Source organism: Lemur catta, chromosome 23 (assembly GCF_020740605.2).
Source record: "Lemur catta isolate mLemCat1 chromosome 23, mLemCat1.pri, whole genome shotgun sequence".
Lineage (NCBI taxonomy): Eukaryota > Metazoa > Chordata > Mammalia > Primates > Lemuridae > Lemur > Lemur catta.
The window spans coordinates 13,790,844-13,806,227 of NC_059150.1; the positions used below are offsets into that span (position 1 = coordinate 13,790,844).

Genomic DNA, 15,384 nt, shown 5'->3' on the forward strand with positions numbered 1-15,384 from the left:
ACACATTGTTTCTTCCCTGGCCATACAGGGCACTCCGTACATGCACATCTTCACAGAGAATGGCTTAGATCAAAAGAATATGTTGCCCAAACAGAGAAGCTCTAAAATGGGGAACTCAGAAAGATAAAGTTTTTGTTCATTTTCCCCCCGAGGGAAATGATTCCATCAAATTATAAGAGGATGGCATAAATCATCTGAAGAGTTCTTGATTGTTTTTGTTTTTCTTTATTTTTACACTTGCGAGTTCATTTTTTTAAAAATAGGAAATGTAGAAGATTGGAGCTGGCACTGCCAGCAGTTTCTGACGGGAGAGAGCATATGTTTTCTGTCATGTTGGCATCTGACTGCAACAGCCGTGCGGAAGTCAGTTCAAGTCCTTACATCAAAGTTTGCTCGCCATTGTGGGGATGTTGTTAGAAGTTGAAAAAAAGCAATGTCCATTTGAAGCTTGTCTGTGAACTTTGCATGAACCGCTAGGAATAATGTAGTGTGATGACAAGCCAGTTATACCTTCCACTAAATTTGCTGTCTGGAATGAACTGAAATAGTGTTTGGTTTGTGTAATTACGTCCATCTATCTTTATATTCCAGCGGCATATCGCAAATTGAAAATACTAAAAATTGACTGTTGGTTCTGATATTTAATGATTGCCAAAGACAAGACGATGATTTATTGGTTACTTACCGATGTGACACATTTGCATCTTATTAGACGGAGATTACTATTCCTTAAAATGCGGACGAGGCCTGATCATGTCTGATGGATTGATTTGATTTGCAAATGTAATCAAACTAATAAGAGGGAAAAAATGAGCAATAATGCCTTGTTTTTCAACTGGCAATCACTCCGCTGCCAACAAGGCTGATATCCCTGACTAAGCAGCCTTTACACAGTCTTCCTGTCGCCTCAAATAAACAAAGGGATGCTAAGAGCTTGATAAGAGGATAACAAGCCAAGTATGGATGCAACATAGAGCCCACACCTCTGAACTGTGCTGTTGCCGGAGACAACAAAAGTCAACGGCAGGAGATGTAACACGACCTCGACAATCTTGAGAAAAATGATAGCTGTAATCAGCTCTATATCCCAATATCAAGTCATGGTAAAATGAAGAATCTTTTCTTAAAGTAGAAATACTGCTATCCTCCCCAATGGAGTCAAAAGTCTCTGTTCATAAAAGGACTTCGTTCCTGGGGTAGTTTAACCATTTAAAATCCAAATGGTTTCAGAACACACATACAGGATGTGAAAACAACATAAAAGCTCTTTCAGCCAGATGCTGGCTCTCAATTTGGTCCACAGAATATCACAGATATTCAGAACTCAGGAAGGAAGAGCTGCAGAGTGGTAAACGTTGAAATACTGGGCCAGGAGACATGTATGCCAGGTGACATCTGAATTAGATCACTCTCAAAACATTTCTTCAAGACTCTTGAACATGTGAGACAGAAAAATAAAAATCATGATCCTGAATAAGCCGCAAAATGACATTCTCAAAATAAAAATTCAAAACGTATTTTGATAATATATAAACTATGCATCATAGTTGTAAAATAACAATAGGGACAGTTTCCTAAGAATAGCAACTTTAGTAAAGCCCATCATACAGTAGGCTCTTGATATATACTTTGTTTAGTGCGTGAATGAATAGGCATTCGCTTGCTACAAAAATATATTACACTTGGTATTTTTGTTGGGGAAGTGAATATTACCATGTGTTTAAGAAAATGTCAAACTGAATTTATAAACCATATTACCATGTTCGGATATCTCAAAAAATATCCGAGTTGATGTTTTGAGATAACCCAACCACCCTTTCTCAGCCCATACAAAATGTATTCAACTGTACCAATATATTACGGTCAGATTCAAATTAAATAATAATTCTATTCCAACTATAAAAAATTGCCTTGGCAGTTTGCGTTAAAGTTTCATGGCAAACACAGATATGTTAAAACCTTCAGTGAGTGTAATGGGTCAGATAACTGACCAGGTTAATTAAAACCCAAGGATTATTCACAAGCTAATTTTAACCGAATGTTATATTCTGATCTGCCAGAAACAGTGTTTTTTTCCTCAAAGGTTTCATCAGTGCTTACTCGGTAAATATGTTCAAAGATGCTATATAAGTATGGCACACCTCATGAATTCATGTTATTTTATCCTTCTGTTGTCTAGACTACTTAGTTCTGCATCAAGATTTTTGGCAGTTCTTCCATCAACCAAACTCTTGGCCACTTTGGGCTGTGGGCCATGTTTCCCAACCTCAAATTCAGTCAGGGGTATCTCTCTGCTACATCTCCCTGCATGAAATAAAAGGATTCTGAGCCGTATCTATAAATTAATAATCCTTCAGGGAGGAGTTTGACCTGATATATCCACATAATATACCTAGGCTATATGAAAGAATAACATGGGTGGGTTTTTTTTTATAATTTGTGATATATAATTGTTAAAATAAACCAGAATAACTTTTCTGTAACATTTTTCCTGATATTAATCTATCTTCAAGAAATATATTGTCCACATAAATATATGTATATATGTGACACAATTTGATATAATATAGAAAAAGTTAAGATGATAATTGCTAATACCTAATACTATCCATATAACATGTATATTCTGTTCTGAAAAACTGTTCAGTGACAATTTTATAAGCTTTGGGGAAATCTATCCATAAAGCACTTTACAATAATAGCAATTCACAGAAATAAATCTGAAACACCTGAATTCTTCCATGTTTTTCCCACAAAAGGTGAGTGAATCTGAGAAACATTACCGCTGAAACAGGCTTGGGGGTGTATTCCTCTTTCAGGTGTGCAAATCTGTGCTGAGGACATCCTGCCATCCTGCCACTGGGCTCTGCCGTGACACAGACAAATCACAAGAATAAGAGCAGCTTGATTTTTTTTTTTTTTCCTAAAGTGCTGACCACATCAGGAGTGAGCGAGTTTCTCCAGGAACCCACAGCTGCTCCTTCTCCCTGTCTCTCCCTCTGCAGCCCAGGCCACCATGTGCCCCGGCGCAAACGTGCTGACTGGCGGAGGGGGCCCAGCACTTCAGGTAATTAATTCTTTCCTAATGTAGGTTAAGCAGGTGTGAAGCCTCCCTCATACGGAGAGGAGGTGGCTGCTCTTCGGAGACACCCCTAGAGTTACGGCGTTTAATTGGGCTCAGATGATTCTCTGAAACTGGATAGTCTGTGTTGCTGACCTGGGCATTCAGCTACCAACTTGCTTAAACGAAATCCACTTGAAGAAACTGGTCCTTTCCCCTTCTTGATTTGATACTATTAACAATGTGTGGTTAGGACCTAATGCCCATTCTGGCAATGGGCATATAATTTCCTTGTGGGAAACAAAGTTATGTGATTAACAGAGACTGGTAAAAATTTCAGGATTAACTAAATCGAACTGACTACAGCTCTCAGAATTACCAACGGGTCGGATTTATCCACTATATTTTTCTCCTTAGCAAAGTACAATGAATTAGTACTTTTTGATGCATATAAAAATAATATTGAACTGCACCATAAGAGATCCAAGTGTACAACAAAAGCTGACACAAAGCCCTGACTCAGAGTTTGTATACTTTGTACATCGCCATTCCTGACTCTTGCTAAAAGGAAAAAATAATCTGGCAAAAATTAATAAAAAATAAAAGTTATGGAGTACTCTAGGAAAAAAAAATCATAGTATTTTTTTGGATAAAAAAGAGAAAATGATTCTTTCTAAGAGAAATGTCAAGGTATTTATAAACAAATGGAGGTGTTATGTCCATTTACCATACAACATAAACTGCTTAGAAGGTTTTGTCAATTAAAGTGATTTTGGCAGGTTAAATGGGTTCTTCTAATTGAATTCTTCTAATTGAGGTCACTTATGCAGGTTGAAAATTGGCCTGAACCAGGGAGGAAGCAGCATGATTTTAGAGAAATAATATGCCTATCAGTACGTGGTGCTGTGGACATCTCCGGTACAGTGTTAAGATATTATCTGATTTGTAAAATGCCATTGATATGGATAACTCAGGTCGCTTCTGATGTCAGTTAGTACAGCTTTCTCATTAGATGTGTTGAAAATTCAAGGAAAGAGAATAATAAAAAGGTATAATTAAGGGATAGTAGTTCCTCGACTCTATCTGTGTGGCCCCTTGCTGTGGTTAATGAGGAAAATTCATCCTGGACAAGAAAGAGGGAAAAGAACAGCAAATTCCAGCTGTACCTTTCACCTTCCTCTCCTTTCACCGCTCAGATAATCCCTCAACAGAGGTGAGGCAACAGTCTATTAGATCTCCATATCAAAAAGTACTTCCTGATACTCCCCACACCTTTCATTCCTCCCCAAGTGCCCGTATTGAGTTGAGTTCAACTCCCTTTCTCTTTTCTTTATCCATTTCCTTTTACACATCAAAACCACACTTCGTGTCTTGAATCTGGTGGTTACTTATTCCCTGAACCTTGGTCTAACAAGGAGGTGGGCTGAGTGAGTCACATAAAAGAACACAGCCAAGGCTGATATTCTTGGGGGGGTGGGGGGGAAAGCATACAGCAAAGTTACATGGCTTTTCTATACTGAGGTTTGTGATCCCAAATTATTTCAAATTCTCCGTATAGTGACGAAAAAGCTCCATTCTTTAACACACACACACACACACACACACACACACACACACACACACTACTACAACTAATCCTACAAAGCACTAGCACTATCACGTTAACCATTCTATTTTGTGTAAGATGACTGGAACATTTCTCTTCTAAAGTAATTAGGTTACTTTCTAGCTTTCACTAATTTTGATATGCAAACCTAGATTATTCAGCTATTTTTATCTACAAAATACAGTGTCTTATACCAGAAAGTATAAGTTCAGCTAAGTAATATTTGCACTCTTAAAAAAAATAGTTACAATTTTTTTAAGAAATCACTTCTCCATGTGTTTAAAAAGTGCTTTTAAATTACTCTGTATTCTATAGAAAACTGTTTCTCTGATGCTTGAAGTCTCCAGCTGCCACACAATTTATATCTCTTTCCTTTTGCTCTTTGTTTTTCAGCCATTTTCCCTGAATGTCAAAGTCAATTTAGTGCATTTCACTTTGCTGAATAAATCAGAGGCGAAATCCTTGCTAAAAGTGAAAATTTGATTTGCTAAAAGGAGCTTAGGGCAACTATTAATCAATATATCCAGAGTGTCAAAGCCAAGGCCAGGATAGACACGCATTCATTTGGAGATTGGCTGAGCCAGATAAAGGGGGATGCGGGGGAAAAAGTGCAACCAGCCCACTGAAGGGAAGTGGGATTAGGGTGGGAGCGAGGGTCAAAACAGGGCACAGGGAAAACAAAACATGCCACGCGTTGTGTTGTGCACTCCTCCCCCAGTTTTTCTTTTAGAGATGGAAAAAGCTATCTTAATCAAGCATTTCAGCATATATGGATTACACTAATTATGCCTGCTTTTATAGCCTGCTTTTATAAACACTTTTCTCATAAGACCCAAAAGGCTTTCTCTCAAAAGCCTCGAGAAGGACCTAAAACTCAGAGGTAACATTTCTAATTAACAAAAATAAGAAACTCAGGGAAAAAAAAAAAAAAAGATGTGATCTGGACCAGGTCTATAGGATGCCGATATTTTAAGAATCCCCCAGTAAGTTTCAGGCTGTTTCAGGTTTCTGAAAGATTGTAATATATAGAGAACTGAATGATTGGACTCATCCTGTTACTTTATCATTCAAAAGAGCTTAGCAATCGCCATGAACTTGCCTGAAAATGATAATATATTTTAGGACACAGTACGTGTAGAAATCCCCAACACTCAGGAATGTAATGTCATTATTTTCAAAAGTATTTCAAAATCTGTCTCTATGTAAGATGACTCAAAAGTTTTCATTTTAATCTTTTCAAAATGCAGTTCAAATCAAGTCACCCTCAGTTAAAAATTTCAACAATGTCCCACTGCCTTCAGTATAAAATTTGTTTTCCTTAGCATGAAATTCAAGGTTTTCCATCATAGGCCCCTTGCCGATGTCTCCAGCCTCAAGTCACATCTTCTTTCCGTCCTCCTCCTTCCATGTTTCCATATAACTCCGTGGGAGAACACTACCATAGCCCTCATTTATCTTTCTGAATCACCCACCACACCGTGAAGCTCTTAAAAGTAGAACTGTGCTGTATTCATGTGTATAGTATCCTTAGTTCACAGCCCTGATGCAGAGCTCATCAAATGCTTATGCAAGGAAGGAAAGGAAGCAAGGAGGAAGAAATTGATTCAACACTGAGTGTTAGTGCTAAAATTTTTAATATGATTGTAAGTCTTTCATAATTACTCCCTTCTGCTCCAATTTACCTGTAACTTTCAATCAAATTCAATACCTAGTGATCTGAACACCGTCAAAGAGGAGGAATGTCCAATCTTAGCAACCACTCATTTAAGGACTTTTCCAACCCTTCACACAAGTAGCTAAACAGTGATTGACTCATTTCACTAAAATTTGTGATCAGGGATGTCTAGGGTACACTATTGATCAAATACCTTTTTATTCACTCAAAGATGGGTCATACGTTTTCTTTTTTATTCACTCTCCTTCCCTTTAACCATTCATTTTGTAAATGTATACATGAGATTTAAAGACAGGGCAAATATGTTACATTTGCCTTAACTTATTATGAAATGTAGACAGGTAATCTGGAACAAATGACAAAGAACAAGCAAGACGCAGGCAAGGAGTGGAAAGAAAGACATAAGGAAGCTACTGGTAAAAATTCATTTAAGTTATATGTAATATGGGTCTAAGTACCAGTGCCAGCAGCATGACTCAAAGTTCCCGACTCTCAAGTTTGCTTATCTATAAAGCAAGACTGAAAAGAGCAAAACCTACCTATGGAATTGTTGTGGATATCAAATAAAAGTTTGTAAAGGTGCTTTGTAAGCATTAAAGAACTGTATAAATGTTAGTTACTTTTATTAAAGTTTAATCTCATGAAAAAGAATAAAGCTGAATAATTCAGGTCTGGAACTAATAAAGTTATAAACCAAAGAGATTATTACAAATATATACACATATATATGTATATTTGTTTATGCAGACGTAGATACATGATTCAGGATCACATGCATCTTTTAAATTTCCCGCACTACTCAGTGTAGTGTTAGGTACCAGCAGATACTCAGATACTTAAGCTGATTATTATAAAATTCTGATTCTGCTGTGATCAGAGGTATACAATGGCATGGCTATGTATAGATGGCAAATATATTTTGGGGATGCCTAGTAATAAGCAGAAGTAATGGTTGGATAAAGGTCATGTGCGCACAGGAAATTCAGCATGATGACAGAACTGGGTATAAGGTCAAAAACAACGGCACTCAGTGGTGAGGTTAGGTCTCTGTGAGCATCTTTAACAATCTTTGCATGTCTCTTGAACTGGATCTCTGCCTATGAAAATTCGCTCCTTCTTTGTTGATCTACTTTTTTTTTTTTTTTTTGTTCCTAGCCAGGGCAGCTGCAGAAAATGATGGAGTCCTTGGGTGATACTCCAGATTATTTTTTTCACAATGTATTTCCCAACTTACTGGTTTCTATCTATTATCACAGTTGTGATTTCAGAAACTCTATTAAAACTGATAAACTTTCCATTATTTTGGAAATTTGACCAAGGAGGACAGACTAGATTATTTAGACTCTAATGGTCCTTCCCACCTAGGACAAAATGATGACAATATCCATACAATGATTTTCCTGGTTAAATAAGCTCCCTCCTTTATTAAAATTGGTGTTTGTTCTGGATATTTTTTTTAAATGGCTTTTATGAATGCTAACTTTTTGGATCACTTGGTTTTAATCACAATAAAATGATAATCTATGTGCAGTACCTTGGAAATAAAAATGAACACTGAATGCTTTATAATTATTTAGATCATACTTGATAACTCAAAAATTAATTATGCATATATATAAATCACATGTGTATTTTTTCTCCTTATTTGATTTTCACAGTATAACTGATGGTGAGAGTAGTTAAGTAACTTACAAAAAATTACTCAACTACAGCTCAGGTTTTCTAATTTTGCTTTCAGAATTATTCTTATTAAACACAACTACAGGTACACAAGTATGCAACCACCAGGTACATTAAATATAACCTCCAAATATTTCATAATTGAATATTCTTATAATTTGAACCATCTTATTAAGTGCCAGGGCTTTGGGTCTTACCTTTAACTCTTCTCCACTTAACTAAAAGACTTAACTACTTCGCAGTTCTAAAATCATTAAGTTACATACACAAAAGCAAGATTAATCCTGAGAAAAGAAGCTGCCCTTGCTTTAATTCATTCATAGCAAAGTACAAATTACAGCTACGTGCAAATTTAGTTCTGTGATAGGATAGAGGGTGGGAACTCGAGGCAATTAACAGTTTTGTGCTATGCATATTTCTAATAAACTAATCAATAAACATTTATCAAGTGCCAATGATACAGATTCAAAACAGAGTGCTAGGTACTACTTACATGTGGTATAACTCACTCTTATTTAACCATGACCTGTTTCCTACACATCAAACCATACCCACATGTATGTCTGTGTGTGTATATATATGTAAACTATATATAATATTAACATATGTGTGTATATATTAATATATATTTATTTATTTAGATACTCTGTTGCCCAGGCTAGAGTGTAGTGGTATCATCATAGCTCATTGTAACCTCAAACTCCTGGGCTCAAGTGATCCTCCTGCCTCAGCCTCCCAAGTAGCTGGGACTACAGATGTGTGTCACCATGCCCAGCTAATTTTTATATTTTTTGTAGAGATGGGGTCTGAATCTTGTTCAAGCTGGTCCTGAACTTCTGGGCTCAAGCAATCCTCCTGCCTTACCCTCCCAAATTGCTAGGATTATAGGCATGACTCACCACGCCCGGCCTACACATGGAAACATATTTTTCATTACAAATGGAAACATAATCTTACAGTAATTATTTCTGCCACTTTTTTGTGTGTGCTTTTGCACATATCCTAATCTCTCAATGGTGCTACCAGTTTAAGATACCCACCAATACCCAGTAATGAATATTTTGAAAATGAAACCTCTACAACTTTGATTGTGGGATAATATAATCTTAAAAATTGGTTTCTACATAAAATTTGTTAGAATACATACATATATCTTCAAACATACTGAATATTTATTGTATCATTAACAATAAATATTCAAATATTCTTAGGTATTCTTTCCCAAAACTTATATCCTAAATGGAGAAATAGTTTATCCATATTCTTCACAGATTTCTGGCATTGCTGGAAAAGTCTAAATGCTTCTGAGAAAATTATAAAAGGCCAAGTCAATGAGCAATTTTTGATACAGTCTCCTAACTGCATGTTTTTACAAAAAATGTTTCAGGGTAAATGGAAAATGTTGGTTTCTATAATTTAGATTTCTGTTTTTTAACATGAATAAATATACTTAAAGACTATTTGATCACATGAACTCCTAGTGTGTTTTTCTTTTAGAGCTTAATATCACCTGCCTCCACTTGGTATGAAGAAAAATTAGGGTTCTTTTTTCTGTTTGCTATTGTTACAATAGATATCATTTTAAAAATGTGACTAAGAGGCCCCCAAACTTGAGCAAAGTCCTCCTTCTTTAATAGGTAATTGTTTAATTTGTCATGTTAAAAATAAACAAGCTGACTTGAAAGTCTGCCATGTTGAAAAAGGAAAAAATTTTTCTGATATGCATTCATTCACTTAATTGTTAAACTACCTTTCTGTTCTTTTAAAGTAAGTTGTCTAGCAAGATCCATAAATACATTTAAGCCACTTATATAGGTCAGCTAATATGGGTTATGCTTTTTTAAGCACCATCTGACTAAGCACATTCTACACTTTGCTAACAAAGTTACAGTACATAATAGTATTTTAATCAACCCCAAAGAACAATAATAGATCTGACTGCTGGGCTGATAATTGTCTTATCACACCCTGTGAAACCTAGCTCTAATATTTGACGGGGCCTCCATTACTTGGCAACCAATTCTAAAAAAGGCCAACAATGGAGAGAGAATGAACTGGAGTGTGCAGTACCTCCGTATCTACATAAAAGAGATTAGAGGCGACAGCGTTCCATTTTACAGCTCAATCATATTGTGTTAGCATGCGCTTATCCGAGCGCGGACGAAATTGAAAGAGAAATAAAAAAGAGTCAGGCAGATAGGAACCAGAAAAGCGAGGCATGAGCAATTTCCAAGGATATAAAAGGATGCTAATGGCTGGGCCCTGTCATTCTTAAAAAGGGCTATTAGGGCACCATCATCCGTTCTTGTGCCCTTATGCTCCTCCAACTAAAGTCAAGCGTTTTCTAAAGCCCTTGTGATCTTTTTTCTTCTATAGATAAAAGTATGGTCATGTTTCATAACAACATGCTTTCCCATTTATATGATTCATTAATGTAAGTCAACTAATTCTATTTACTGATAAAAAACCCCACCCCCGTATGTATGTTTTTCAATGTTTTCTTTTGTCGAATTTTTCACTTTTTTATATAGCAAAAGCAAGTGTACAGAAGTACATTTGAAGCAGTGCGGAAAAGCTACTGATCTTGTCTTAGATGCTAAACTTAATTTAAAATATATGTGTGTGTGTGTGTGTGTGTGTGTGTGTGTGTGTAATTACACACACTGAGAACAACATACAGAGAATAAAGGTTTAAATTTTAGTGTAGTGAAAATATGACTTCACTTACATTTTAACATAAGTTTTACAAAAACGGAGTTTTAAAGGTAAGACTAAGACAAGTGAAATTTCAGTTTTGATTTGGCTTTAATTCTGGCATCAAGAACATGATTTTACTTTTTATCAAGGCAGAAATGTGACTTTAATCTTCACTTTTTCTTTGCCTTCCCTATTCAGTGCCCCACAGAGCTGCTGTGTGGTCCAGCCCTGAACCTCCCTGAGCCCAGGCTAAGCCAGCACACTTCATATTGTAGCACCTTCTCCTTCTGTCTCAAAACACAGTATGGCATAGGTATTATTAAAAGAATTATTTTTTTTTAATTTCAGTTAATTCTTGTTTTGCTAATCCCTCTCTGAAAAGCCAAGATACTCCTTGCAATCATTTTAAAACACCCTCGGGTCTCAGGAAAATCAGAGCTGTGAATCATCACTCCACAGCGAACTCCTCTGGCATTTGCCATGGGGAGAGAATAACCTCAGTCGCCACCAGTTCTAAGCCTCAGCTTAAGACTGAACACATAATAGTAATTGTTTCCACCACTGGAAATGGTATTACTCATAGTTATTTAAAGTTACCATCTTTACAAAAGTCACTAGAGCTCCTTCACTGTGACAAGTTCCTTTGTGAGCTGACATTTCTACTTAGATGCACAAATGGACCTGCAAATTTATTGTTAACTTTCTTTACCAGAAGGCTTGGAAGGAACTGTTGACTTTTATTGGTCTTTATTATGGTATGTCTGCATGATATCAAAATATTGGCTGAACAAATCTTTTAATTCAGGGAGAACTTGAGCCGAATTCTCTGCTATAATGGGTGGTTTGGAATCATAGTGACATAGCCTTTCATGCTGTTGCTGTTAACAACAATGATACTATCATCATTATTATTTTGAAATAGTTCTTTCAATCAAATGCAATTAACTGGTAACTAAAATATCCCAATTCTACTCCAGGAAGCAATGTTGAATGTATGTTTTGAAGGTGCCGAATACATTTGGGAACTTTTGCAAGTGTTTTTATCTCTCTCTGTCTCAAATCTCCCTGTCTTGGAATTGAGGACAATAATACCTGATTCCTGGGTTAGAACAATGGTTCTCAATTGTGAGGCTGGCTTGATTTTGCCTCCCCGAGGACATCTGGCAATGTCTGAAGACATTTTTGTTTGTCACAATTCAGGGGTGCTACTGGCATGTAGTGGGTAGATGCCAAGGGTGCTGCTAAACATCTTACAAATAAACTGGACACCCCTCCCCACCACAACAAAGTCCAAATCTAGTCCCAAATATCAATAGTTTCAAGGCTGAGAAATCCTGGGCTACAATATTTTAAATATGTGTATAAATATATACATGCGTATATGTATACATATATAGTGATATAATACATTAATGTAAATGATGCAATATGTATCGATTGTCTTTGGACACTTCAACAGATGTTAGCTTTGTTTCTTTCTGTTCTGAAACCCTTTAATAACACTTTCCTTCCAAATAAGTTTTCATATACTGTTGAAACAAACTCTGGCTGCTCCTACTGCCACAGTGACCAAAATGCCTTAAGAGCTTTCAGTATAGCGCTTCTAAAAAATATTTTTCTAAAAGTCATAGAGATGTAATTACAGTCCAAATGCAGTATCAACCATCACACGGTCAAATTCTCATCCTCCTTTTAGATGTAGTAATCCTTGCGTAGGTGTCTTCTAAGATACACTCAAGCTCACCTATTTAACTAGTTTTGACTTAATTTAGGGGGCTTTATTAGCAAACAGTGTAAGACAAAGTAGCTGGTATAATACAGAGTGATGTTTAAATTAGTTTACAATTTGCTTGGCCTCATCTAGAACTGAAACGAACAAAGCCATTCAGAAATGTCAGCTGTGTTGCTAACCACTGTAACAAATTGTCGCCCGAACGCTGCACACCTAATGACTTCAAATTAGCTTCACTGCGATATAGCCTGACAGTTCGTTACGACTGTTAGCAACATAGCTGGCGTATCATGACCAATAAATTGGTTTCAGTGTGGGCTGGGAAAGGGACTTCCATCAATTTGATTAAAGAAATTACTGTAGCATTCAAAGCATAAAGACAAACTAGTTTAAGGAGACAGAAATAAGTTAACTGTACCAGAAAAATATTGCTCATCGTTCAAAAAAGCTTGCTTATAAACTATTTGAAAATCAAAGTTCAAACAAGGAAAAAATAATGGAAGCAGAGTACTAAAATTCTCAAAACTTATGATCAAGTATATATTTACTATTACAGGATGGGTCAAGAAAAAAATGAATAGAATACTTTAAAATATTAACTTTAAGTTACTGTGTGAGAAAACGTATGTCAGTTTAACATTTATTTTTATAAGTTATATATAAATTTATGATAAATATCTAATTACAAACCAAAGCAAACTTGTGAAAGTTATATCTGAATAACAATTCAATATAATCTGCCACCATGATCAATAAAATGAGTGATTCTTAAATGGAAAAAAGTACATTAGACTACTGTTGACAAAAACATTTTTCAAAATGAAAAGAAAAAATAGTAGTATTTCCTTAGGAAAAAGCTCAGAATTTTAAAAGGGATAAAGGAATGTTTTTAAAAGTCATATTCTCTTTATCTTATATTGGCAATAGGATCTTTATATATGAAAAAATAACAAGAGCTCAAGGTAGTACAAATATATATAAAGATTTATGATTCCATTAAGATCAGCAAAACTCTGAATTAAGTGCGATTAAAAACAAACGTAGAGATTTTTAAAAAAACTAATGAGAAAATTTTGAATTTGCCCAAATCTGCATACATAACCTAGGGAATTAACTGCAACCTTTTTCTGTTCAGAAAATGTACCTGGAATATGCTTCGCCCATCCAATGATCACCACCAACTCTCTGTCGGCCAAGTCACACAGTGTAGTGAGGGCTTTGATGTCACTGTCGGGGACAGTAGGGTCAGGCATGGCATAGATCTTCTCCGGTTCAGCCACCAACAAATGTGAGACAATCTTGTTATCTGCAGGATCAGACCAGAGCACTACAAGATCACTAGTAGTATCATCCCTCTTTTATAAACCCTAATGTATTTTGTGTTTTGAAAAATAACTCAAATAGCCTACAATAAACCCCAAATATTCCATTTATGGTTTAACATATGCACATTAAGCAGTGTTCAGGAAAACTCATAGCAAGAAATAAGCCACTGCAGTCATAACAATTCATGCCTTTCTTTGCTCTACCTGCTTTTGCTGGAATGAAGCATCTGTCTTGTAGTGAAAATTTTTGTAGCAAACAGATAAGAGGAGTTAGATGTTTTCTGGGTTTGCTCTTTTGATTCTTAAGTGGGATTTGGGGAAGTAGATTAAATAGTATACAACAGTTTTACAATAAAAACCCACAGTAAACCACTGAAATATAGACCATAATGCGGGAGGCAAAGAACTACTAATACCCGTAGTCATAATGGGCGTGAAAGTCATTAATTGTCTTAATTCGTTTAAAGAAGAACACAGGTCAGAGCCCTTCTGCCTGGGTGAATTACTGACTCTGTAACTCTATCTCCGTGGGATGCATTAAATAGGAGTTTCTTTCTTTTCTCCCCCTCCCCACACATCCAGTCAACCTTCCAAATATAGCTACTATCAGTTTCCATAAAAATACTCCTACTTAAATTCCACAGCACTTTCTCTTCTGAGTGTCTAATTCTTTAATCCTCTGTTTTCATCTGTTGTCCTTCATTCATTCTCTGGTTCAGATTTATCTGTCTGAAATTTGTGATATATGTTTTTAAAATCCTTCATAAAATAAACACTAGAGACAAATGGAAAGCATCACATCAGATGTGTTTTATTGCTCAGGGGCATGTGAGACTTTATGGAAGGGGTTGTAAAGCCTTGCTAACACAATGATTTTTCTTGGTGGCCCTGTTTTCAATTTCTATATGTAGCTTTAGATTTTACATTTTCTTCTAAATTAGGAGATACAAATGGGTAAGAAGAAACCCCCATATTTAAATATTCTATGTAGTATTATTGTAGAAAACTAGGGAATTATATGGGATTCTTTGTGAACAAATGTGTTTCCCAGACCCTTTGTCTTTCACTCTAAGTGTTTAAATTTTTTAACCTGAAAAGACTTCACATAACTTCTAAATAAATATAGCATTCTTTTAGTCTCCTTTCATGAAATAATGAGACTTATCCAAGCTATAATTAACACTTTGACATAAAATTTTTAAAATTTACTAATATGGCTGCCATATTAATTATATTTATTTCAAATAGTCAACAGATAACCAGTCATTGGCAGCAGTACTGAATTATCATCAAATTAAATATGCAGATTTGGAAGTATTCCCAAATACCATATTTTCTAGAAAAAAAAATTAAAAATTAAACAAATTCTTTTTAATTTGTGGGATCTGCAAAGAATGGCATTTGTTTCTCGTATATGCTGCAGAAACAACACCCTGTATTTTTAGTTATGCTTGGGAAGGTTTCAACTTTCATTGCTCTGACAATGCAACAAAACCTGTCAGCAACCACTAGATTCTCAGGATTAGAAGAAAATGCAATAATAAAGGGCATAAAATTGTAGCTGGAAGAAATCATGATTCTAATTTTTTTTTAGTACAGGGAAAATTT

The 15,384-nt window shown here is 35.7% G+C and overlaps 1 protein-coding gene across 1 annotated transcript in view; it reads right to left on the reverse strand.

The window, feature by feature from the left end:
- Positions 1 to 15,384, reverse strand: part of ESRRG (estrogen related receptor gamma) — a 62,387-nt gene that overhangs the window by 44,903 nt on the left and 2,100 nt on the right. Inside the window, exon 2 of the mRNA XM_045536016.1 lies at positions 13,596 to 13,757. Coding sequence (XP_045391972.1) covers positions 13,596 to 13,704 — 109 coding nt within the window. The 5' untranslated portion in view covers positions 13,705 to 13,757. The remainder of the gene's footprint in view (positions 1 to 13,595; positions 13,758 to 15,384) is intronic.